This window comes from Agelaius tricolor, unplaced genomic scaffold (genome assembly GCF_023055355.1).
Source record: "Agelaius tricolor isolate 1412-34295 unplaced genomic scaffold, bAgeTri1.0.p SCAF_2, whole genome shotgun sequence".
NCBI classification, from domain to species: Eukaryota; Metazoa; Chordata; class Aves; order Passeriformes; family Icteridae; genus Agelaius; species Agelaius tricolor.
The window spans coordinates 81,510,403-81,536,428 of record NW_027269262.1 but is presented as its reverse complement, the minus strand read 5'-3'; the positions used below and the strand labels follow the sequence as shown (position 1 = coordinate 81,536,428).

The 26,026-nt window shown below is 34.7% G+C and overlaps 1 protein-coding gene across 3 annotated transcripts in view; it reads right to left on the bottom strand.

Moving 5' to 3' along the window:
* Positions 1 to 26,026, bottom strand: part of CSMD3 (CUB and Sushi multiple domains 3) — a 592,443-nt gene that overhangs the window by 373,175 nt on the left and 193,242 nt on the right. For all 3 annotated transcript variants that reach the window (XM_071421704.1, XM_071421705.1, XM_071421706.1), the window contains exon 6: positions 6,407 to 6,519. In XM_071421704.1, the coding sequence (XP_071277805.1) occupies positions 6,407 to 6,519 (113 nt within the window). The remainder of the gene's footprint in view (positions 1 to 6,406; positions 6,520 to 26,026) is intronic.

The following is a 26,026-nucleotide window of genomic DNA, read 5'->3' as shown; positions in this document are numbered from 1 at the left end:
GGGAGAGCTGACCCCAACTGGCCAAAGGAATACCTCATGACATCATGCTGAACACAGGATGAGACAACTTGTCTGGGAGGTGGCAACCACTGCTCAGGGACTGGAATTAAATTGGTTGGCAGGTGGTGAGTTGCTTTGTATCACTAGTTTTGTATATTGTTTTATCATTATTTTCTGATGAAAATACTACTTTCCCATCATTTTCTGTCGTGTTAAATTGGCTTTATCTCAATACATGACTCTCTCCACTGTCTCGCTGGGAGGAAACAGTGTTTAGTGTTTAGGTGTCTGACATACCAAACACTCCATCTCCTGTAAGTTCTAACTTGCCAGCACCATGCAGACGACTCTTCTCTAGAACACCTCTACCCAACATCTACCATGTGGTCAGCTGAATCACTCTGCAACCCACACTGGCAGGATTAGCAAGGTATAGGGAAGGCTCACTTACCCATACACAATTTGGATTGGAGAAATTTTTTAATTTCAAAATATACGTCTTGGTAACACCAAGGTGATTGGGTGATTTCTGTGGTGCATCAGTGCACATATATACAGGCACAGTGCTTCACAGCTCTCCAGCTTTTAATAGGTATGCAGACCCCTATAGATGTCTAAACAAAAATCTTACCTATATCTCTGTTACAGCTGCTAGTCTTTCTGCAGTAGTACAGTGTAGTGGTTGTTGCAATAACTTTTGAGATAAGAAATGAACGACAAAATCCTGATTAAATTGCCTAATGTTGTGAAAAAAGTGATAAAGACAGTTTTCCCCTTCTGGCAACTCTAGCCATGATGTTCTAAGGCAGCTTAGTACTATTGTTCTTTACCCGATTGGCAATTGCTTTACATTCTTTCTGAAAGCAAAACCAAGAAAAAAAAGATTAAGAAGAGCTTACTCCATAAATAATTTATGGATGAAGGTACATTTCTATTCATAAACAAAATGACAGAAAGAAAAAGAAAGTAACAATAGAAAATCAAGCAGAGCAAGAAGAAACTTTTCAACATCTTTTTCTTCATATTTCATCCCTCATTTAAGGTGCTCACATTTATCCAACCTCAGCTCCACATAGTTGTCTGTAAAGTCTGAAGGAGAGTAACCATTTGCATACTTTTAAATATGAGCAAGACAACTAAATTTTATTCTGTTCTGAAATGCTCATTAATATATTTCATAGCTTCATTTGTATTTTCTTATAAGCAAATATTCTTAGTGGATGGCAAATGTGTTTGTGCACTCAATTTATATATTTGATACTATTTTGCTCAAAGTAGAAGCATGAGTTTGCACATGGCTTAAACAAAGGTAAAAAAACAAGGGAAGGAAACAAAATCAGTTAAGAAATGGATTCCACAAGTGAAATGATTGGCAATTGTAGGGCTACTGTTGAGACTTTCCAGACCTTAAGGAAGAATGAAGGTAGAGAGTGAGAGGAAAAGGATACTGGATCTAAAAAGATAGCAAAGTTAAAGATGCTTAAAGTAATGTCTAACTATCAGAAAATGAAGATTTTTTTTTTTTTTTCTGAAAGCCCTTTATGAATTTGGGTATGCTTGATATCAAGATTGAAGTTTGTGTATGCCAGTCAGTAAGACCAGATGCTGTGAAGCTAACTTAATCCCTTCTGCCCACTTAGATAATATTATGGATTCATACATAAATGATGGAGTGCAAAAAGTAACCAAAAGAAAGCAGCAACCAAAAGGAACTGGAAATGGAAGGAGAAAAAGAGCACAACTAATTTTAGAAACAGCAAAAGAGGATTACTGATGCCAAGAAACAGTGAAGCAGCTGCTTCAGAAGATCCAAAGAAGCTTTTGTTCTACTTCAGCCAACAGTTTCTGACTCAAAGGGAGTTTTAACAAGGCAACAAGAAGAGAAAGCATCAAGGCAAGGAACTCTCAGTGAATAGGAAGAAGTGCTAAAACACAGAAGACCAGACAACACAACCTAGGTAGGGAAATATTTTCATTCTCCTGTAATCGAAATTTCTTACTGAAATTTCTCTTCTAATCACATTGGTTATTGTTTACCAATGTATTTTAAATATTGTATAAATGAATACCTTTCATGAATAAAATTGCCTATTAAAAGAAAGTAATACACATAACTCACGTGACTGTTTAGTTCAATGAAGCTGAGAGCTTCCCACAGTTTCATGTACCTCATCAGATTTCATTTTTTCTGTATAAGTCAATTAAAAAAAAAACCAAAAAACTTTAAGGGCTTTAAAAGTTCCTGCCTATTTTCAAGGTCTTAAACAGAAAATTAGTAAAATATATTTAATTACATTAAAAGTGTGTTTAGAAAAAAATATGTAATAGCCTAGGTTTTCTATTTTTTTGTTGCTGTGGTGTTTTTTTCCATAGGCAACTATATTTTGACTTTGCAGTGCATCACTTTTAGTCTTCTTTTTAAATGTCTAGGCCACAACAGCTTTAGGTATTACACTGAAGCTCAGCTAGGTGAGTCTGCCTTATGAAAAAGAATCTTAAAAAACAGTTTTCAAAAACTTAAGAGATCAGAAGGGAATAAAACTGTAATTGGTATAAATGCCAGGGGTTTGGTAGCAGAGGAGTATATAGGCTGTATCACCTCTCCCTTCAGCAGGCACTAAGCTGTCCCACGCTGGTCACAACCGGCCACATCTGGCTCCACAACGGACCCACCACAGTACACAAGTGAGTCCATCAGTAGAATTTGTGACATCTCTATGAAGATGTATTTAAGATAAGGCAATAAACACTGAGGGAAATGAACAAGATCAGAGCATGCATGTTCCATTCCAGAGCTAATAATACCCTCAAAGGGCTTGCAGTCCATGGATAAGCCACACAGAAGCAGGTTCTTCCCCTAAGAGACAATGATCCATGGTCAATGCACATGAAGGCAGGAGAAATTAGTAAGAGGGAAGAAATGGCAGAAGAAAAGAGTGAGAAATGAGGAGCAGCAGAAATGAACTCCTACACTTTGACCTGAACCTCCCGCACTGGCTCACATCACCAAAGAAACAATCTGTGGTCCAATAGAGGAAGGGGAAGTGTTTGGAATGAAGTTAAGCTTTCAGAAGAGGAGAGTAAGGGTGTTTGTCATAATTTCTTTACTATTTGTCTTTGTTTTCCAACACCCAAAACAGTCATTAAAGGTTTTATAATAAGGCCATTTTTTCCAGGACAATTGTTGATGAGTGATTTGCCACATCTTCATTCCAACCATGAAACTCACTCTTGTTCTTCCTATTTTGCCCCATTGTACTCTGAGGATGGCATGAGTGAGTGAGTGAGTGAGTGAGTGAGTGAGTGTGTGAGTGAGTGAGTGAGTGAGTGTGTGTGAGTGGGAGTGAGTGAGTGAGTGAGTGAGTGAGTGAGTGTGTGTGAGTGGGAGTGAGTGAGTGAGTGAGTGAGTGAGTGAGTGAATGAGTGAGTGAGTGAGTGAGTGAGTGAATGAGTGAGTGTGAGTGAGTGAATGAGTGAGTGAGTGAGTGAGTGAGTGTGTGTGAGTGGGAGTGAGTGAGTGAGTGAGTGAGTGAATGAGTGGGAGTGAGTGAATGAGTGAGTGAGTGAGTGAGTGAGTGAGTGATTGAGTGAGTGAGTGAGTGAGTGAGTGATTGAGTGAGTGAGTGAGTGAGTGAGTGAGTGATTGAGTGAGTGAGTGAGTGAGTGAGTGAGTGAGTGAGTGATTGAGTGAGTGAGTGAGTGAGTGATGGTGAGAGGGCCTCATTGCTACTTAGGGTTAAACCATGATCCAAATACACCAACAAAATGTGCACTACTGCAAACAAAATCAGTAAACCAAGGGAGTGATTAGTTGAAAAGGGTACTGCAGTGCCACGCAGTGACAGACTAAAATTATGCAGTGTTCTGAAGTTCAGAATTTGAATTCCAGATCCTTAAAAACATGTAACAATAGGCCACAGAAAATTAAACTAGAGGAAGTACTAAGAGATTAGTAAATCTGTTTATAGTGGTAATATGTAGCAAACACTATGTTTCAGGAACTCAGAAAGAAGTTCCAGTCAATCTACATCAATTAAGCAGGGGAAGGACCCAGGTTTCAACACAGTTACTACAGTGTAGCACTCTGATAAAAAAAAGCTATTGAAAGAATTAACATATTCCCTCTCAAAAGTAATGCAGAAATAAACTTCTTGAGAATGAATCAAGCCCTTGTACTACAAGACATTTTGCAATACTTTTAATATTTTTATCAATTATCTGATTTTCAGAAAACTCACATCACAAAATAAGTGAAATTAAAGTTTGAAAATTTTCCTTACAAAAAGGCTTTAAGTTATCTCTAACTGAAAAATATAAGGTATAGTTCTCAAATAAACAGAAATATTTTGTGCTCTATATTTAATATTTATTTTCTAAATGTAGGAAGGCTTTTTAATATATCCTATCCCTAGAAGTGTTCATGGCAGAGTTTGAGCAACCTGGTCTAGTGAAAGTTTCCCTGTTCATGGCACAGGGGTTGGAACTAAATGGTCTTAAAAGTCCCTTCCAACCTAAACCATTCTATGATTCTATGATACGTATTAAATTTCCTTACACTCTCTCCTTTAGTCTACCATTAACCTACCAGAAAATACACTTCTCTATTATCTGAACATGAGTTTTTCTATTTTCTACTATCAAGGTTATTTTTTACTGGTCATATAGACTTGAGTATGCACATTTAATTCCTTTACATGCTGATTTTTTTTTACTGCCTACATTTATTTTAGTGTAGCAAAAGATACATTTTCTTCATTTGGAGTATGGTGGGCTGTTGCAGCATTTGACAACTTGCTATTTAGTCCACTTTAACACACATTCAGCAGTACCCAATTAAATATTAAATAAGCAAACCAAAATAGTAAAACCACTATTATTTAATCACTACATTCTTAGGCAGTAAGGAGAAATAGAAGACACACAGCATATTCAAATCTCCCACACCTACCGATTCACATGTTTTATGAGTCTTGGATAGAACACATATTTAAAAATAAACATAAGCCTGTTCTCTTTCATGGGCTATTAGCTCACATTTTTGGCAGGAATGCATGTATGTTTACCATGAGACATTGTTTGTTCTTCTTTTCTCACTAGCTCAGAAGAAATAGTTCAACAATCCAAAACACTCCAAAAATAGTTATCACATGGTTTCTCAATTGTGGGGTAGATTTATTAGAGAGAATTCCTACTTCCTATATTTTTACAGTCCCATAGGCTAGCAACTTCTTAATAGAGAGTGGTTTATCATATGTGGTATGAAAGATATCATGCAAAAAATGAGTCAATGTTTTCATAAATCATTATAGCAGCCCTGAAGCTACATTAAGAAAGCTTCTTTCATTTAAATTCATTCAGAATACACATTCCAGAACATCTATGAACTCAGGAAGTCCAAATAAAGATATACAATACCTGCTGAAAATAGTAATAATTTTTTTCTGTTCTTGTTTAGAATGTGCTATCTGAGGCAATCACACAGACTTGTAAAACTTGCTATTATCAAAGATCAAATTAAAAACATTAGTCATAGGCTTTAGATAATTGCATTTTTTTGCATTACTTGACTAATTTTATCAGATTTTTCTGGAAAACTTTATATAACTAATTTCTATATAACTAAATAGATTTTCTATAAGAAACTGTAAAAAACATTCCTGAACTAGATCTTGGTAGGAATGTCATGATGTTTCTCATCAGATAAATGAAAAAAGCACAAAAACACAAAAGAGGTTACTGTTCCCTGAAGATCCATTGATACACTGTGGATACTGAAAAATATGATTTACAATATTACCTTGCACTACTGACATTTAGTTTTCATTAGCACTTCATAATTAGAATGACCTTGTTTCAAACAGTGACATTCCTAAAATTATGCTTCAGATGCTTTCCCTCTTACTCAAAATAAATGCTTGTTCATAAAAACTGTGAGTAAGAATCTTTCTGGTTAATTAAACCTTTAATAATGCAAAATATTCCAAAACATAGTAAAAAGTAATAGTGATTAAATGCTACTTTAGTAAACAGAAACTTACTGCTTTACAAATATGACTTATATAACTCTAGAGTCATTCCCATAATTTAATGATAAAGACATGCTCTCTGTTACTGTTCCACGGTATTTTTCAGAATATTAGGACCATTTTAAAAGCTAAGTTCTTGCACAGGTTAAAGTAAAGCAGGGATCTCCCATAATATTTTTTTGGTAACTGAATTTAGATACACTAGATAACACACCACCCATATTCTAAGAGACTGTAATTTGATATAGCAGGTTGAAAAACAAACTATATTTTTATGAGATGCTTTTTTTTTAATGTAACACTTCCCATTTCCTGAAACTTCAGGCATTATTTTTTCTAACAAATACAGCCACAATTAAAATTTATTTCTTTAAATGTACCTTGGTAGTGGGCACTAAATCCACGGTAGCGGTGATTGCTGTCTGTTACAAAATGTAGTCTGAGCCAGTTTTTGTTGCTTATAACTGGAGGAGGTATATTCATTCCAGAGAGCCTGAAATAAAACAAATAAATAAAAAAATTTAATAAAGGATCTCAATATTATCTGGAAAATTTTTATATCCAAACTAGCATTCATTGACATGCCCTCTGTGGGACTTTTTATTTATTGGCTAGTAGCATTTTAACAAGCATGAACACACAAAATTGTACATTATGCCCGACCAAGTGATGGGATACAAATCAGTGCTAAGCCAAAAACTACACAACCATGTTATTGGTCAGGCACAGCATAGTAAAGATGGAAGTACACGGCACTCAGACTAGAAAGAATTTGTGTCAACACAGGAGAGATAATGGGCTAGACAGAACGCTGCTCTGGGCACCAGGGAAAGGTTTGTACCTTGTGACTTTCACCTTCAAGACATGGAAGAAGAGCTTAGGTTATGCAAACCACTACCTAAAATGATAAAATAGACATCTACTTTTCAAGAGTAATTATTTTTTTATATTTAGGGTATAAAGATAAAAGAAATATTCCATCACTTGTATGGATTTGAAAATTAATTTTTAGATGTACAAGAAGAGTAGAGAATTCTAGTGGATTCACCCCAGCTAGCAGTCAAGCACCACACAGCTGCTCACTCCTTCCCTTCCCTGCCCCAAACAATTTTAAGGGGAGAGAACAGGAAGAGCAAAAGCAAGAAAGACACTTCAAAAGACAGTTTTGTAAGTGAAGAGTTGAGCAAAAAATGAAGTGATACAAAAGCAATAACTGACCATATTCCACAAATAGATCAATCAAAATGGTCTCCAATGATTAGCAGCTGTCTCTGCACCTCTAATTTTTTATTGCTGACCATGAAGTTATATGATATGAAATATCCTTTTGGTCAATTTGGCTCTGTTTAATTTTTTTCCCTTCCCCGTATCCTATCTATGCCAAGTCTACTCACTAAGGGGAAGGAGGAGGGGGCAGAGGACGCCTTGATGCTGTGCAAGCACGGCTCAGAAGCAGCCACTACACTGTTGTGCTATCAACTCTGGTCTAGCCACAAATCCAAACTATAGCACCTTATGGGCTTCTATGAAAAAAATTAATTATGAGCCATTAGACCCACTATACAAAATTACCTGTATTTTTTTATTGTTTTGCTTGTGTTTGTATTGTTCTGTTTGTTTTTTAGCATAAGGATATTGCCCCAATTATAGTAGCATTCATCTTGACTGGCTCCTTAAGAAGGTCTGAATTTCTTTTTTGTTTAGTGTTTTTTTTCCTTGTTGTTGCTACTTTATTTTTAAATGCTATATCATGTTTTAAAAAAGGAGAATGAAGTTTAGATAGAAAATTCTTCCTTTAAAGCAGTAATTCAATATACATTTCTCACCAAACCCAGAAAGATAAGTCACATCTTCAGAATGTCAGCATACTTACCCATGCTCTTCCATTTAGTTAAAACACAACTCTTCCTGTAGTTAAAATAAAATACTATCCAACAAATATGCCATTTTATGTTCAGAAATAATGGATTCCTATTTTATTTTGAGAAAAACTCTATTCATAATAAATCAATTCTGAAGTTGTTTTTTTGAGTGCAATAAAACCCCAAACCTTGCTTAAATAAATAACTAATAAGTTTGTACAGGTACTATTCTGTGGGGAAGACTTTTGAAATAATAACAGTGTAGAGGTAGTGTTCTTTTTATCTTTTCCTACTCACTTTACCTCAAAACAAAACATGTTTAAGACAACTTCCCAAATTTCTGAAACTGTAGTAGTACCTTGTTCCCTCAGGCACTGATATAAATGACATCTATTGACTGACACCATAGGCTATTAAAACTCCTTCACATACTTGCAAAAGGATGTTTTTATACTGTGGAAACATATTAACTCACATCATTCATTTCAGTTGAACAACACATAGAATCTAAGTTTTTTAAGCTTATGAAATTGACTTTCAATTTTAGATCCAAGAAACCCAGATGATGAAGTTAAAAAAAAAACAAGCAAACCCAACCAACCAAATGAAAAAATAGTGCTATTAGATTGCAACAGGATGTGGTATTAGATTGCAACAGAATGCACATTGCTCTGTACTAAAGTCATATACACTAGCATATATATAAAGTGTAAGAGACAGAAGCCTACACCTTTCAATTAGAAAACATCAAATATTTCTGCATTTTCCTCGTGAATTTTAGAATTTAACAGATATAAAGTGGCTTTAGTTGCTACACATTTCTTGTTACAGATAGAAGTGTACTTTAATTTGCAGCTTCTTTTTTGGAAGGTAGAGGTTAGGGTATCCTTTATGGTACAGCTATTTCTCTCTATAATAATATTACCTAATGATGCAAGAGGAAATAGCTCTTTTATTTAAATTCTCACTCTATAAATAATTGTTAGGCAATATAGAGACAGAGGCAACAACCTTTCACTGCTCGCATATTTTAGAATAAACCTATTACTGGAAGAGGTCTTACTGAACAATTGAAGTAAAATACGTCTGTAAAACACATTTCCTAACCTGTATTTTGACTCATATATTCTGCCCATAAGAAGGTTTCTTTTCAATAATCACAAAACTATGTGAAAAATAAATTGCAAGTTTATTGTCCAAGACATGAGAAAATATAACCCTAGACATTTAAATATGTTCACAGTAAAATATTAATTTTGTTTCTAAAATAGCTAAAAATCTAGCTTACCTATCAAATCAGCTATTTACTAATATATGCATCCTTACATCTATGCTGACCTCTAATTAAATTCACAGTTCCTACAATCCAATTTTTACAGTTCATGGGTTCTATGGGATTCTTCCCAGAAAGTAGATTTGCAAACTGACAGAATTTATTCTGTTGATATAACTGTCCCTTTTCTCATGTCAATTTATCTTCTCAGCAAATTATAAAGCTGGTCACCATAACAATAATACATTGGCAGCTCAACCTACTTCTCTGTCAGTTACATTCCAAGTGTAGTTATGCTGCATCATCTACAATATTTTCCTAAAGTTCAAAGTAAAACACCATATCTTCCATAAAGGAAACACAGCTGTCTCATGTTCTTTTGTAATTCAAAAGATGTAGCTCCCTCTCAAGCTGCACAGAATCCTGCATAGTAAATTTCAGTCAACGGAGAGTAGGCTGCCCTTCTGCAGATGTCTTTCATAAACCCTTAGAAATGCTCATGGAGAATCTTGGCTGTGAACCAGAGATTTAAAGTATCTTACCACTATGTGCAGTCAACAGCATTGACTGTTATCTACTGCAAAATGTATTTGAAAAAGGAAGTGCTTTCTGAAACAATGCACCTTTGTTGCTAAACAAGGGACTAATAGAAGTGTAAAATGCCAGGGAAGTTCCCACCTATACACTTAATTTGTGTGCAAACCACAGTTTACAGAAGAAATAAGGGACTAACATTTTTGAGAATCAAAATTTAATTCTTGCACTTCATTGCAACAATATGCCTCTACTCCCTTCCTTTGTACACTATTTAGGTAGTAATTAAAAAAAGAAATCACCTGTTTTGTGCTAATTCTGATCCAGTGAAGTCAATTAGTATTTTATTTGCCCTCAGAATTCTAACACATAATTCCCACCTTAAGTAGAAAAATGGAATTCAGGGTTGATGTGTTTTCTTTTTTTAGTAGCATAGTGCACATTCTCTATTTCTTCCAGAAAAGGAACAGTACACATTTATTTTCACATTTGAAATGTATACTGTCAGATAGCTATAATCTTGACAAGTAATTTAAACATTCCCTTCTTGCTCATGTACCAGACTTTAGCTTTAATTTCTAAAAGTCATCTAAAACGACAGCTCTTACAAACATATTGTCACTGATTGTCAAAATTGTCAATACACTGATTATTATGATGTAATACAGGCCTTAATTTAGTCATTCAATATGTCCAAAAATATTCCAAAGAGAAAAAAGTTTTGCTTTTCTTTAAAAAAATATACAGCAAACTTTCCCCAAAACTTCTTAATTAAGCATATAGTTTCTACATTTCCTTGTATCCCAGATTCACAGAAATTGAATTAATTTAAAAAAAATGGCTGATACCACTCTTATAAACAGTGCTGAAACCCTTTCTAATTCTACCAAAGCCTTAGGCTAACAAAGACTTAAATCTAAGCATGGCTAAATGCATACATAGATCTCATTGCTCATTTTATATGCACTACAAAATCCTAAGTGCTTGTTTTGATGCAAACTGCAGCTGTGTGCATTCTTTCTTATTGGTATTATTTGCATGTTTAAATAAAACCACTGTACATAAAGCTTTGATTAAAAAAGGGCAAATTATCACACGTTTTGATAAGGCCTATGCATGTTCATATATGTGCTATTGGGGCTTAATGATTACACAGCATAATGCACTAAAAGAGAGAGTAGCCACCTGTCCCTTGAAAGGAGAGGAAAGACTTACTCAATGACCTGATTGATGACCTCTCTGGTTTGGTTAAGTTATGCTTAAATTAGGCAGTGCTTTTATTAAATGTAAATTTGAAGTAGCAACATCTTACAGCTTATTGTGTCTCCTGTATTTGTATGCAACATATACTCATTACCAAAGACTTCTGGGACCCTTTCTTTTGTTCTTCATGACTGCCTTGACCCCATAAAGAAACACCTCACATAACAAGATTCATAATAAGCATCTTTTGCAAAGGATCCACCACACAGCACAGATTTAAGGGCACAAAATTAAAACTCAGGTCTCTCATTTAATAAATCCATATCTGTTTAAAACAAGTAGTTGCACACTAGAGAAGCAAAGCTGATTTCAACTCAATATTTAATATATTACTCGATCTGAAAGATCCTGAATGATTTAATGATTAAGTTAACATATCTCTCCTGTTGCACCAACTCAGTTTGTATGATGTTTACACTGAAGTTCAGACTCTAACCTAACTTATCTCTTTGGTCAAGCACTAAAAGAGTAAGTATTTTGTAGGACTAGGCATATCAATATTTTTTTTTTATGTTTTCAATTTCACTGATGAGTTTAATGGATCTTAATGGCATTCATTATAGATGTGAGTGTCTGTTGCATGACAGCTTTGGTTACTGGCCTTTTTTTTTCCTGGAAATGTTCTATCCAAATTATATTAAATCATTTCAGAGCAAGGACATGGCTCTGACCTATATTGTCAAAAAAGCAAAGAAAGCTCCACCAACTTATGTTTCTTACAAAATCTATTGCTGCTAAGCTGATAACTCAGGATTTAAATCTTTTTGAAGATATCATATAAATATTAAATGCTAATAGGCATTTTCTCTTGTCTTTGGATAACAACAAAGGTCAACAAAATGGATAATTGCCTGTAAATTTTGCTTCTGTGAAGAATTTACAACATAAAGTAAGTACTTTAAGAGCTGTGGTTTCCCTAGAATTTTAATTGTAGCTTACATTTATGCAGTACTAACATTTATAATATTAGTATATCTGTATTTCAGAAAAAGACTAAATGAGACATCTCTGTGACAGAAGCTACAGAACTTTAATGTAAGTTGAGTTTTTCATTTAATTGTATATATGAAACTCAAACTGCTGGTGGGTTGCATCAGGGCTGCTTTTGTGTATGCAGTCAGTACACTCAAGTCATTAATTCCCTACATGATTAAGGAATTGTCCATCTTGTGAGATAGACTGGCTTCAGAAAAGAGACTAATTTGAAAGGTAATTACAATATTAAAATAAGCAGTTTCCCAGATGAGACTTCAAATGATGAAAACAAAAATAACACATGAAGAGAAAGATGAACTTGGAAATAAAGCAAATATATATATAAAAGAAACAAAAGAAGAAGAGGATTAAGTTATTCTTCTGCATAGCCATAGTCTAATGTCCTGTCAAAATAAATGACAGAACAATCATTCCAACGAGAAATTAAACGGTCATAATTTAGTATTTAAAGAGGAAAGAAAAAAAAGTCCCTTCCTAAAACAAGTCCATTCTCAATGGTAAATATTCATTAGAAAAGTAAAGGTAAAATGCCCAAAAGAAGAGAGCCTAAAATCTACCACTCTAATAGAATTTTGAGGGCAATATATAACCCAAGTTTTAAGTGGTTATGAAGTTATTAAAATAGCTAATTCTTATGGTCAGTTCCTGTAATATTTATAGCTGGACTGATCATTCATGTATCAGGGAATGTGGACACCCACAGGTTTGATATTATATTAATTGTTGTTTCCATATCTCAGAACTGCAGCCAAATGAATGACAAAAAGCAGGTTTTTATCTTTAGAACAGTAAGTTGCCACTCTTCAAATTTAGACTCATGAGCTATTTAGAACTAAACTAAGGGTTTAGGTTGAAACTTCACTTCAATCACTTATTTCTGATTTATAAAACAAAAAAAAATGGAAACTTAGATAAGTGAGTGTTTGGGAGGAAGAGGAAAAAAAGTTCTACATTATTTAACCTTGAAAAAAATACTTTTTCTGCAAAGTACTTTAATAATCTATTGATTAATTTTAGAGTTATTCATCTAGATGGATAAAAATAATTCACCCTTTGACTCTTTTTGTCAAGTACATTATGATGTCTGAAAGACCGAAAAAAAGGTCTTTGTTTTAAAAATGTCAGTGTTGAAATATATGAAAGCTTTGTCTTGCCTTTGCAATGCTAGAAAAAGTTCAGTTTTAGAGTAGAGTCACTGTCATATAAAGCAGCTCCATGAGAAGCCTGTGTATGATCATCAAGGACTGAATAAAGGTCCAAGGGATGATTAATGAAAGTTTATAGTACTGTGGATATGAAATGTTGAAAAGCATCAAGATTAAGAAATACTTTTTGAATTCAGAAGTTGATTGCTCCCCACAAAGCCAGATGTTCCTATGTCAAAGTTTTCCAACTAATCTCTTGACTTGACAGAATAATAAAGTATGAGGAAAGGAGCCTTCTAAACACACAACTGTTAGCTCATGATACATATAATCTTGTCTTTGTGACATAAGAAAATAACACTGATGGACAGTGGTGTGTCCTGATTGCCTGCAGGCCTAGTACAAGCTGCTGATTTTCATATAGATGTCAGGGTCTTAGAAGAAATCATTTTTCATAAATGTGATGCAAATATCTTATGTACAAGATACAAAGTGACCTTGCACTCACAACTCAATTTCCTTGAGCATATCATAGAAACAATATAAATACATATTCACTTTTCCTGGGCTGGGCTACACATGGAGGTCAATACGTGGGTCTTTCTACCACACAATCCGTGACGAGTTGCACAAGCAGCTCATTGGTATAATTGGTGAGACCAAGCTCAGGGCAGTCAATAAAGAGCAGAGGCAGACAAGTCTGGATGTGCCACTGAGAAGATACAGGCCCACCTGGTGCAGGCTGTGCAGTTTAGGGCTCCCACCAAGGCACTGATCCTGCTGGCCCAGAACCTATGATAAGGTGGACACCAAGAACTGTCCCAGGATTTTTTTTTTTTCTGCACATGCTAAATCAAACTGTCTGTTTCAAGAATCTCAAACTGAGGGCCTTGGCTGGAGAGTGGAGGACCCTGGACAGGTATAAAGATGAATGTGATTATCTGAGCATTTTCTGTGGAATCATGCACATTTCTTCCCCCTACTTTCACAGCAAATCTAAATAAAACTAAATTGAATACAACTTGTATGCGACCAATTCTTTTTTGGGTAACAGTCAAACTGAATAACTGGGATTATTACCTGTGAGAGGCTTATATCATTTACCTCTCTTAAAATGTTGCCACACTCATTTCTGAAGCAACTGTTTTCTTTTCAATTCTATATAAGAAATTGTTATACTTACAAGTATTGCCTGAGTAGGAGAAGGAAAGTTGTTCTTGAGTCTTTCTGGTAAGTGTAAATAAATAAATGAAACTAAAACCTAGAAAATATTACACTTGCCCTACAATTTGATGTTCTGCAATAGTACTTATTTACACACAAAATCTTGGTGGGATAGAAAAGAAGAGCCTCATGTCAAAATTGTTATTAGTCCAATAAATGCTTTAACAGACTAACAGTCTAAATATTGAAAAGTCTCATTAATGCTATCAGTAACTTATTTATTTAAAGAAATTTTTCTAACATCTATTTTCTTTACATGTCCAAATTTTAAGTGTCCTTCTGTACCCTGAGATCAGCACTTCATTCTTCCCTAAATTGAAGGGGGAAAATTTTATTGTGAGTCATTCTGCTCCTCTAGTGCACTCTGGTGAGGCCCCACCTGGAATATTGCATCCAGCTCTGGAGTTCCCACCACAAGAACGACATAAATCTGTTGGGAGTACAGAGGGGGTCCATGAAAATGATTAGAGGTATGAGGAATGGCTGAGAGAATTGGTATTTCTCAGCCCGGAGAAGGAATGGCTCCCGGGTGACTTAACTGTGGCCTTTCAGTTCATGAGGGGAGCCTATAAAAAAGCTTGAAAGGAATTTTGACAAGGTAATGTGGTGATAGGACAAGGAAAGGGGCATTAAACTAAAAGAGAGTGGGTTTAGATAAGATCCTAGGAAGAAATTTTTTACTGTAAGGATGGTGAGGCACCAGACCGTGTTACTGGAAGCTGGGGATACCAATCCCTGGAAGTGCTCATGGCCAGGCTGGATGGGGCTGCAAGTAACCTGGTCTAGCAGACAGTGTCCCTGCCCACAGCAGAGAGGTTGGAACTAAATCATCTTTAGGGTCCTTCCAACCTGCACCACTCCGTGATTCTATGACCAGTATCCTGAGATCATCATGGTGCCACTCTCCTTCCTCAGTCTTGAGTCATCCTTTGTGGCAGTGTGTTTTTTGATTGTAATGCATTTCTAGCAGCCAGTTTTATAATCTTTCCTATTTCGTATTGTTACAGCATATTTTATTACTGATGGATTGTTCCTGTCCCCCCTGTGTTGTTGGGTTTGCCCTAGCTGTTCATCTCCCCAAAGATCTGCCCCTCTGTTCCCTGTTCCTCCTCCTATTGAATGTTAATCCCTCCCCAAGCCTGTCCCTTTCTCTAGAAACTTCCCTATCAAGTTTGTATCCTTCAAAATCCTATTGGTTTGTTTAAGTTATTCTCCTCCCCTGCAGTCCTCTATTGGTTTAAACATTGTATTCCCCACCTTGTGTTCCACCCCCAATTTCTCCCAATTGGTCAAAGATTGTATCCCCCCCTGGGACCTCCTCCTCCTTATAAGTTCATGTATGAAGTTGAGTTTGTCTTTTTGTCCCTGAACCTCCAGGTGTAAACTTCTTTGGAAACCATACAGAAGACCCCTCCCTGATCCTTGTCCCTACCCTTGGCACAGTCCACAGTCCACCTGTGCCGTAGAGCAGCTGTATCCTGCAGCTGCACCCCAGATTGGACAGCTTTCTGGGGGCGGCCCACTCGTGCTGTCGGTCTCAGGAGCTGGTCGGGCCAAAGAAATCCAGCACCACAGCAATCCTTGGGCTACCTGATGCTTCCTAAACAGAATCTTTGATTTTTCTCATTAGTTCCCAGCCTTCTCAAGACCCAATTATCATAGAGGCCCAATATGTGTTGCACAGCTAGTGCTTAGGGTTGTCAAACCTTTGGTATACATGATAGTCATATAGTGACTTGAACAGTAGACAAAGAAAAGATAAAAACAGCTCAGGCCAAGACACTTCAGGAGAGTCCTAAGAGAATACCACTGTCAGATCAATACACAGCCATACAAGGTCTTTGACCACTTCCCAATAGTAAGGCAAAAGTTGTATTTGCTGACTCCTCAGTTGCTATCAGTGTGGCCAGATGGACACTAAAGGAACATGGAGGCACTAAAAATAGGAAGCAAAGGGCACTTACCTATGAAGCTAATTCTCATTTAACTTCTTCCCATAATCCTTAGTATTTCATGTAAATAAAGTAGGTAAAATGAACACCTCATATAGGGATGTGGTGGTCAAACTGTCAAAATACTCTAATTTTATTTTCTGTAATACATGAAGGGAAATTGGCATGAAGCTCTGGATGGTGATAAAGTTTAAAATATAAGTCAAATTACTCCCACTCTGCAGCAAAATTAAGAACCTCATGGGTCTTACAAGAAAAAGTACTTCTAGACTCTGAGTTTGCCTGAGTATCTGACACTCTCATTGCTCATATTTAGATATGCAAAATGCAAATATCTTAAAAGAGTTGTTCCTTAACATTAGAATAAAAATTTGAAATGCTGTCACTTAAAGTCGGAGTCAGTTATGTTATTTCATCTTTTAAGGTTGATAATAAGACAGTCCTGAAATGCCTTTAAAGAACAACTCATCAATACAAAGTAAAGAGATAAACATTAAACATTTCAATTCAAATTACAGGTGATCTTTTTCTGAAACTTCCCTTTCTCCTTTCTTCCCCCTGTTTCTTCCCTTTGAAAATGTATGAAGGTAGATATCAAAATCTGCCAGTAAAGGCTCATTTTACTGCATAGTTTAAATATAATTGTAGTGAAAGAATCTATGCAGATTACTCACAGAACCATTTACCTTAGCTTTCACCTTCTATGGAAGGTGGATTCATATTTTGTTCAGCTATATATTGTGCAAGAACTTCCTTCTGTATATCCAATTTCGTGTCTCCTTTTAATTCTACTGGATTTATCACATTAGACATTTAAATTTTTTAATTGATTTAATTTATATGTTGTGACTTTTCCTCTTCTTCAGTATATCTATAAGAAATTTCTTATTAATTTTATACAACTTTCATTTCAAAGTGTTTGACAAATACCAAGAAACTACCATTCTTTACATAATGAGGATGATGATGATGATAGTAATGACAATAACAATAATTTTTAAATTTCCAACACATAGATAACATTTTTTCTCCACCACAAAAATCTCTAACTGGACAAAGACATGAAAAAAAAATACCAGCAGCTGAAGTCAATGATAAACACATAGAAAATGTATTGTTCCCCTATGTTTGCGACAATGGTGAGTAACTATCAGAGCAGATTTAAAAAAAAAAAAAAAAAAAAGAAGAGTTAAATATTTTAATGATTTAGGACTTTTAAAAGAAGACTGGTTTGTTTTTGCCTTTTTTTTTAATTAGCATAGAAAAGCAAATGAAAAGCACAAGACTCTCATTTACAGGAGGGGGCACTAGATTATCCACTAATTCTTTCTGGCACTAAACCCTGTATCTGTGAAACACATATTGAATCTTAAAAATTAGGAGATTTGCTTCTCTCATTCAAAAATAGTGCCTTTCTTACTGACCCCTGACACTAGTAACTGAAATTCTCTCTTCTGTTCTTTACTAGGAACACATGACCTTTTCTATTCTGTGTGTATTCTGGAGATTACTGGCATATCTAGACAATGAAGAGCAACGCCTCTGAGATATTCAAGTCAGCACCAAGCACCTCATTAAATCTGAGTTCTGGACATCACACATCTGCTTTACAGTTTGAACCACTGGAGAGCACATGGTGTGGATATCAGACACCAAATGAATGAGCACCAGAGCCCTTCCCCTTTGTGCCACATAACTAACATGCTGGAGTTAAAACACTCCTGTGTTTCAAACTGAAAAAACATTCAGAGATATTCATGCTCTCAAAAGCATGAATATTTGCAGTGAGCAAGGATTCCTATTGTTAGAGCTGTACTGCTTCCAATTCTCGACCTAGCCTGGTATGACACTGAACTGAACCCTGTAGATAAACATGAACTGATGTGTGGGTAAAGAAAGTCTGGGCCAAACTACCAATTTATAAGAGATCATGTTGAAAAGGCTTCACCAAACTTTAGTATTGATGTACTCTTGATTCTTGAGTTTCCATATGCTAAGACATAAAAAAAAAAAAAACAAAAAAACCAAGGACATAGTTTTTCAGTGTGTTTAGTATCTTTTAGAAAATAAATATTTTATAAAGAATTTTAAAAAGCAATATTTGTGTCAAACATTATGGAAAATGAGACCAGGAATTTTGGTTTCTTAAGTTGAAGCATAAGCAAGTGTAAGTGTAAAAATAATTATGTCAATTCTTAATAGACAGGTGTGTGTAAAATTACAATCTATATAATTTTATTCTTTTTCAAAAACTAAATGCTGCTCTCAGAGATGAGAATACATTTTGGGATACTGCTAGCCACCTGCTGTTTCCAGTAAATCAGCCAGTGAACAAGCCAAGACACAGCATTTCCATCTCTCCATGATTTGACACCGTGTATCCAAAATGAACATTTGTTATTTAACTTTTTTAAAAAAGACATCACATTTTCCATAAACAGAGGGTGTACTGAAGATTTAAGAGCAATAATTGTCTAAAAATATGATACAACAAGAAACTATGAAATAAGAAGAATGTATAAGATTGTCCACAATAGTATAAAATCCCATAATCTACTTTTTAATTGGGGACAATTATTATTACTAAAAATAAAAAAGATGATTGATAATTGAAAGTACTTCAAATTGATTTTGCTATATAAATCTGTGTTACTCAAAAAAACTCCTTGGTTTCAAAAATCTTCAATTTACATCTGAAAGAGACATAAAAAAGACATAAAAAAAAATAAATAAATGTTCGTTCCTTAGAAAGTAAAACTAAAGTTTTCACTGTCCTATAAGCAAATATAACTTGTTCTTAACCCTCACGTCTTTGCCTCTCCCTCTGCCACATAAATGAACCAAGTAGACTTACTTAATAATGTTGGCTTTTACAAGGAACACAAAATATTTACTATAATATTTCTTCTTAATAAAATTATTGGAATTGCTCAGTGTATTGACTAATAAATATGAAAACTTTGCTAGAGGAAAAAAATACAAATTTTATAAAATTTATCAATATTCTGTGGTTTTAGAATTAAGTACCTTACTACTCTAGAAAATTCTGGTATCCTAGTTGAACAGCCAGCTCATTATGCAGATTTTCCAGATTGGAGCAGATTTTAAGTGTCCATTACAAAAATGATTTTTATTTACTTTACCACATACATAAAGTATAACAGAAAAAACTGAAGTTCTCAAAAGAAATCTTTGTTCATGAAATTTTACTGGAAAGTGATATATTCTTAATTATGCAGTAAAAAAGACAATATCAGTTTTAAAATATCTTGTATCAGAGTCTATTATCTGTAAATATGATACCTTTGCTGCTTTAGTGGTAATGAGATAATGTTATCTGAACACCTTGAGCAACTCTTCTGAAAAATGTGAGTTGAAAAGTTTGGAAATACTCAGATCTAATAACTGATAAAAGATAGTTGGTTACTAATTTACATGCTATACATTAAGACTGACCTTTAAAGTGTTGACTTATAAGAATGTAATTATGAGAAAGTTAACCAGAGATGGGCAGGTGAAAGCAAGCTTAGGCTACAAAACTGTGCCAGTATTCTTTAGTCCCAACCCTAAATACCCATTCTAGCATGACTCACCAAACAAATGTTGGGCTTACTGAGCTACACCACTGCCTGATGATTTAATATTGTTTCAAATGTTTTTTTTTAATTTATTTTATCGAGATATACTTGAAAATACCCCATTAGAAAACATGAAAAGATTTGTGTTAACTGCTAATGCAGTTTTAAAGGCTGTATAAATATCAAGTGTCATTTACATTTGTAAATGAACATCAATGCATATTTTTTTTCAGCTAAATAAGAATTCAACCCTTTCCAGAATCTTTATTAACCGTACCTGCAACTTAGGAAAATTGTGTGCTTGTATAGATGCAGGGCATATACTATAAAAACAATTTACTTTTGTGCACATAAAAGCATGTGCACACAAGGAGACACTGTTCAATATTTTTTCTTATGAATATTTATTTGTTTTGTATTTTCTTGATCTATTTAATCACTATTAGTACTCTGACTGGGTATTTAGTTCTTGTTTGATATTTACTCCTGTGCCTTCTTTATTTAGCCTACAGCATTTTGTACTCTCTGAAGTAAATTTCACATGTTCAAGTTCACTTTGATTTATCAGCATTATTTTGAAGTATATTGCTGTCCTTTAAAAAGCCTATAACCCTCCAAATTGACATTATTGATATTTATGTATAATCCTTCTCCAGATATTGCAAAAATATTTAACATTACCAGGCCTAGATCTAATCCATTTAAGATGCAGCACAACATGACTTACAGAGACTAAACAGTACATATTCTTTGTGTGCCTTTTCCCAATTAAGTCCACCACATATTTACAGACAACACTGACTCTTTTTTCTACTAGTTTGTAATAAAAAATTGCTAGGTAAAAAGAATTAATTTTTTTCATTCAGTAGTTTTTCATCACTTACTCCATTATTTTTGCATGGTTCAGTACTAACTGTCTCTATTACAGCTCTCCAGGTGTCCCTTTCCTTTGCCCTCTGTTGCTTTTGTTTCACTGAGGAACCAATTTTTCTTGTTTTCTCTTTCCTTGTAATGTAGTTACAAGCTCTCTCCATCATTGTCTTTTATATCCTTTGGTAATTGTAATTCAGCAACTGTGATAGCCTTTCTTGCTGTATTCTCAAAGCTTCTTAGTATTTTATGCTCTTATTCATTAGTCATGTGGTTCTTTTCTCACCCTTTGCAAAATTTCTTTCTGCTCTGTATATCTTTATGACTGCACCAGGAGCTTTAAAGGTCTCTTACTGTGATATATATCTTTCTTTTGAAATAGGGTAGTCTGCTATTATGTACTTGATATATTCACTTCCACTTACTGCCAGATCTCCTGTGGATTATATTAACCCCTTCTTTTTTGAAGTGGTTTTGGTAGGTTTTTTAATGCCTGATGTCCTTCTCCACAGTATTGATATCTATTTACCCATAAACAGTAACGAAATTCCATTCAAACTGCCTTAATCCTTCATATTTTTAGACAAATACTTTTTTTTCATAAAAAATAAATATCTTCATATGCCTATATAATGCCATTCTGCTCTTTCAACCAATTTCTAGATAAATTAAATCCTCCTTTTCATCAAATACTCTTTTACATGTAGCTATTTTTTTCAGTTTTTCAGAATACAAAGAATACCTTGCTCTTCTACTTCAACATTCAGTGTTGGCAGCACTAGTCTTTTCTTTTTTTTTCTTTTAAATTCAGATATATATTAAAATATAATACAAAGGGAAATATTTTTATTTTGCTTACATCAATGCAGACAAATAGGTATTCAGGACAAATAGGTATACACTACCTTCTTTTTTGTCTATCTTATTTAGCACCAAAAAAATACCAATTATTTATCTGGCTGAGTACTGTTGTCACCAATGGCATCTTACTCCAGACTCTGATTTTTCTCAGGTTGAGTTGCAAACTTCAGTTCACAGTGTTTGTCCCTAGATTTTTTTAATGGGAAAACATGTATATATATTCTCTTGAATGAGCCAGTTGCTTGTATCTAATGGTTTTCAATCTGAGCACCACAACAGATACTCCTACCATGAATTCTGAGCCACTAAAGTTGAAATCTATGCCCCACATTTCCAGGTGAACCCAAAGAAAATCAGAGACCAGGAATACAAGATATTTTGCAAAGTATCTGAACTCTACTGTGTAAACTGAACTAGGTCTAACCGTGTTCACAGGGGTTCTTGGATGAGGGAAAAGATGAGAATGTTGACTCCATGATCAGAAGGCTTGTTTATTATTTTATGATATATATATATATATACATATATATATATTACATTATCACTATACTAAAAAGAAAAAGAAGGACAGGTTTTCTCAGATGCTAACTAAGCTAAGAATAGAAAATAAAAGAATGATAACAAAGGCAGCTCTCTTGACTCTGTCCAAGATAGCTCGGTCCTTGATTGGCCATTAATTATAAACATCCAAGATGGGCCAATCACAGGTGGACCTGTTGCATTCCACAGCAGCAGATAACCATTGTTTACATTCTGAGGCCTCTTAGCTTCTCAGAAGGAAAAATCCTAAAGAAAGGATTTTTAGTGAAAAGTTGTGTGTGACAATTAGGCTATTGAAACCACCAGGTTCATGTTTACCCTTTTTGTGCATGGGTAGCAACCTTTTCACAAACTAAGAGGAAAAGTCATATTAAATAGATCAGACTTTTATTTAAACCAAGTTGCATCACTTTTAAACAGCAACACATATTTAAAATTACAAGTTTAACAATTTAAGATTTCTATGGAATCTTTATAGAGCAGAATAATAAAATGTACTGCTCTGCTTCACAGTTTTGGGGAACCTCTGTTTAAAATCACCAAAACCAGATGGAATGGCAACATTTCTGTAACACTCCAATTTATGTCTTTATATGCCTGATGCTCAAGAGTACAGTAATAAAAATAATTTCCAGCCTATCTAGCAAAGCTGTGGCTTCATAGTTAGTGAAATTGTCAGTATAAATGTAACTTTCAGCTACCTAGTTTAAATCCATTAAAAGTTGGTGGAAAGTCTTGCTACTAGATTCATTGTAATTCAAAGCTAAATGAAAATATAATACTCTAATGTCTGTTAGCCTTTGCCTCTGTCATAATCATCTCTTATTTCTCTCCCATAGGAGCTGAACTGTGCTTTAAATTGCATTCAACACTGTAGCAATTCCTTAATTCTATCTTATTACAGAATTCCCCTTTTATAATTAACATTCTGGAAAACATGTACCTCAGAAATAACCAAAATACAAACAAGCAAACATGCATGCATTTTGGGATTGAATCTTATATTCTATAAGTTATTTAGGATTGGAAAGTTAGGTAAAAAGTTGGAAGCTTCAGTTCAGAATTGTTTTGATTCTTTTTCTTGAAAGGCATAGTGTCAGTTACTAAACAGAAAATAAGCCTTATACAAACAGTCCTTCACCTTACCTTAAACTTCCCTTAGGACATTCAGGACAGCACATTCTTGCTCAGAAAATAGAGATGATGGTTTAAGTTTGTCCTCTGACATAAAAAATAATGGGGAAAAGAATTTCTGCAGCAGTGCAATATATCCACATGAAAGATGTCAAAACCTGTGTTACATGCTTCAGGAAGAAAGAGTATGCACTATGCAGTAGGTAATTTTTCTGCAGGTTCAAAGACACTAGTCTGGATACCAAAAAGGTTGATGGAGAGATGTGAAGCTACCAACAACTTACTTATGAAATATCCAAATATCCTTACTTACAGAAATATCCAAAAAGTCTACTTAGCAAAGAAAGAAGAATGGAGTTCACGTAATCAGGATAGATCTTCATTAATAAACTTTTTAGGAGAGGATAGAAAAGTAACTGATGATGAAAAAGCCTCACAAAACAACCAAATAAAGCTGCCATTGAAAGTATAGTTTGCATCTTATCATTTATTATGATTAAACATTAGATAATGTCAGGTGAAATCACTTAATCAGAGAATTATTAAAGTTGGGAGACCTTTAAGATCATCAACACCAACCATCAACCCAGCACTACCACTCTAGTCCCTAAACCACTCAATTATATCGCCCAGTCCCAGATCAAACATCTCTTAAACACCAGCTTGGTGTTTAAGATCCTCCCTGGACAACCTACTCCAATGCATGACTACCCTAAGAGTCAAATTTTGCATGATCTACTGTATGCAGAAGAAATAAACATACAGTAAATGTACATGACTGGTTTATTTTGATTTTTTACTGACTGTTAGGTCATGGCCAGAAAGTTGTGGGTTGTCACTAGTCACCTGCATCACCGGCAAGTAATTATAAAAAATTGTTCTGACACTAGTTTGACCTTGTGTGGATCCTTAATATAATGGAATTGCATTAGCAGATTCAAAAGATGCTTAATTGTTTGTTTTAGTCACTGGTTCATTTTGCAAGTGAATTTGCACCCTACATACTCTAACGTGATATTCACAGGCAGAACAGATGGACAATCACAAAAAGAAGCATTAGTTTGTGAAGTTATAATTAGACTGTAGGGCCCATATAAATAATCTTTTATCTTGTCAGAATTTATTAATTTAAAGGATTTCATTCATGTATTCAAAATGCTTTACTTTTAGCTATTGTAGCCTGAGACATAAAAGTTGAAATTATGAATGCATGTAGTTTACTCAGCATACAAACCATACTAAAATTTTAAATTCAGAATCTAGGAATGAGAGTTATTTGGGATTATCTCTTTAGGGATCACTGCTCTCCCACAGCATGCCACTTACTTTGCCAAATAAAGTAAATGTGGCAAAGACCCAGAACATATGAGAAGAAAATGTGATGTTTTAATTACACTGGAATGAAACAATTATACATTTTTCAGTTTAGTTTCTCTTTGGGGTTTGAGTTGGTTGTGATGTTTTTTCCCTGCCTTGTTTTGAGATTTATGCTACCCAATACACCTTCCCCCACCATACAGGTAACACAGCATAAAAATTACTTACGAGTTCCGTCACTGATGTTTCAGTCAAGACAAGAGCAGTGTCTCCCTTACTATTCCAGCAATTGCCATCCTGAGACTATAGTGAATGACCACATCAATACAAGTGCAGTATTCTGCTGCAGTAAGCACACTGAAAGTGCTCTCTGTTAAATCATCAAGCCATCTTCCTACCCCTATTTTATTCACCAAATCTGCTGTAAGAGACTTCCAATTTTCTATTCCTACTTTTCTTTCTTTTTGTTACACTTTTAAAGTATTCATTATCAAAATCCTCCAGGTCTAGACTATTATTTACCTGGTTTCTACAAAGCAGAGTTACAAATAAGCCACACTGGAAGCACTCTATCTGTTTCATCAAAGGAGGATAAAAGTGACCCATGGAAGCACAAAAGCAGTAGTCTTTGTCTAAGAGGGATGTGGGAAAACCAGAGTACTGTTCTTGCATATAAAGATTCAAGAGAACTGTTTTTCAATTTGCTTCTGAATCTTGCTAACACTTTGTGAAATAATATAATCCTAGCTCTGTTGAGAAGAATGTACATAAAAAGCCCATCCAATGTATAACTGCTCATTTGATAACTCCTGAATATCTGACTCCAGATTAGAATAACTTCATGCATATTAAAAAGTACTATCAGAATAATGAAAACACGTGGCTTCAGAGAAGGTTTACAAACGTTTCCTTTTGCAGTGCTCCTGAACATAGGAAGTGTAAGAAATTAGGAGCAGAAGAACTTCAGAAAAGTTTCCTCAAAAGAAGTGCTTTTAACCACCTTTTGCAACAGCAACAACCTAGTACTGTCTTCCTGACATTGTGTATTAATCAAAATAAAATATTTCATACCATCGCAAGAATGCATTAAATTAAGGATACAGTATAAAAAAAGTATAAAGGAAATAAAATAACTCTGTGAAGTTATTTTATTCTGAAGTTCTGAACCTACTGCAAAAGGGGGAAAAAAACGTAGATCTTTGCATAGGTACAAATTATTCAACATACAAGTACCTGAGGAGACAACAGATCAGGCTTTATTTTGACAATAAAGTTGTTCTATTTCTTCAAGAAACAATATTCCCCTCCCTATTTGCCTTGCTGTTGTCTTCAACTCTTGTGTTTCCTGCTCACTAACACAGGGGGAAAAAAAGCTTGGTTTTAACTTGTGTCACTTCCTGGTGCAGTTCCTTTGTGACTGGGTAAATGCCTGAGCCAACACCAGCTAGGGG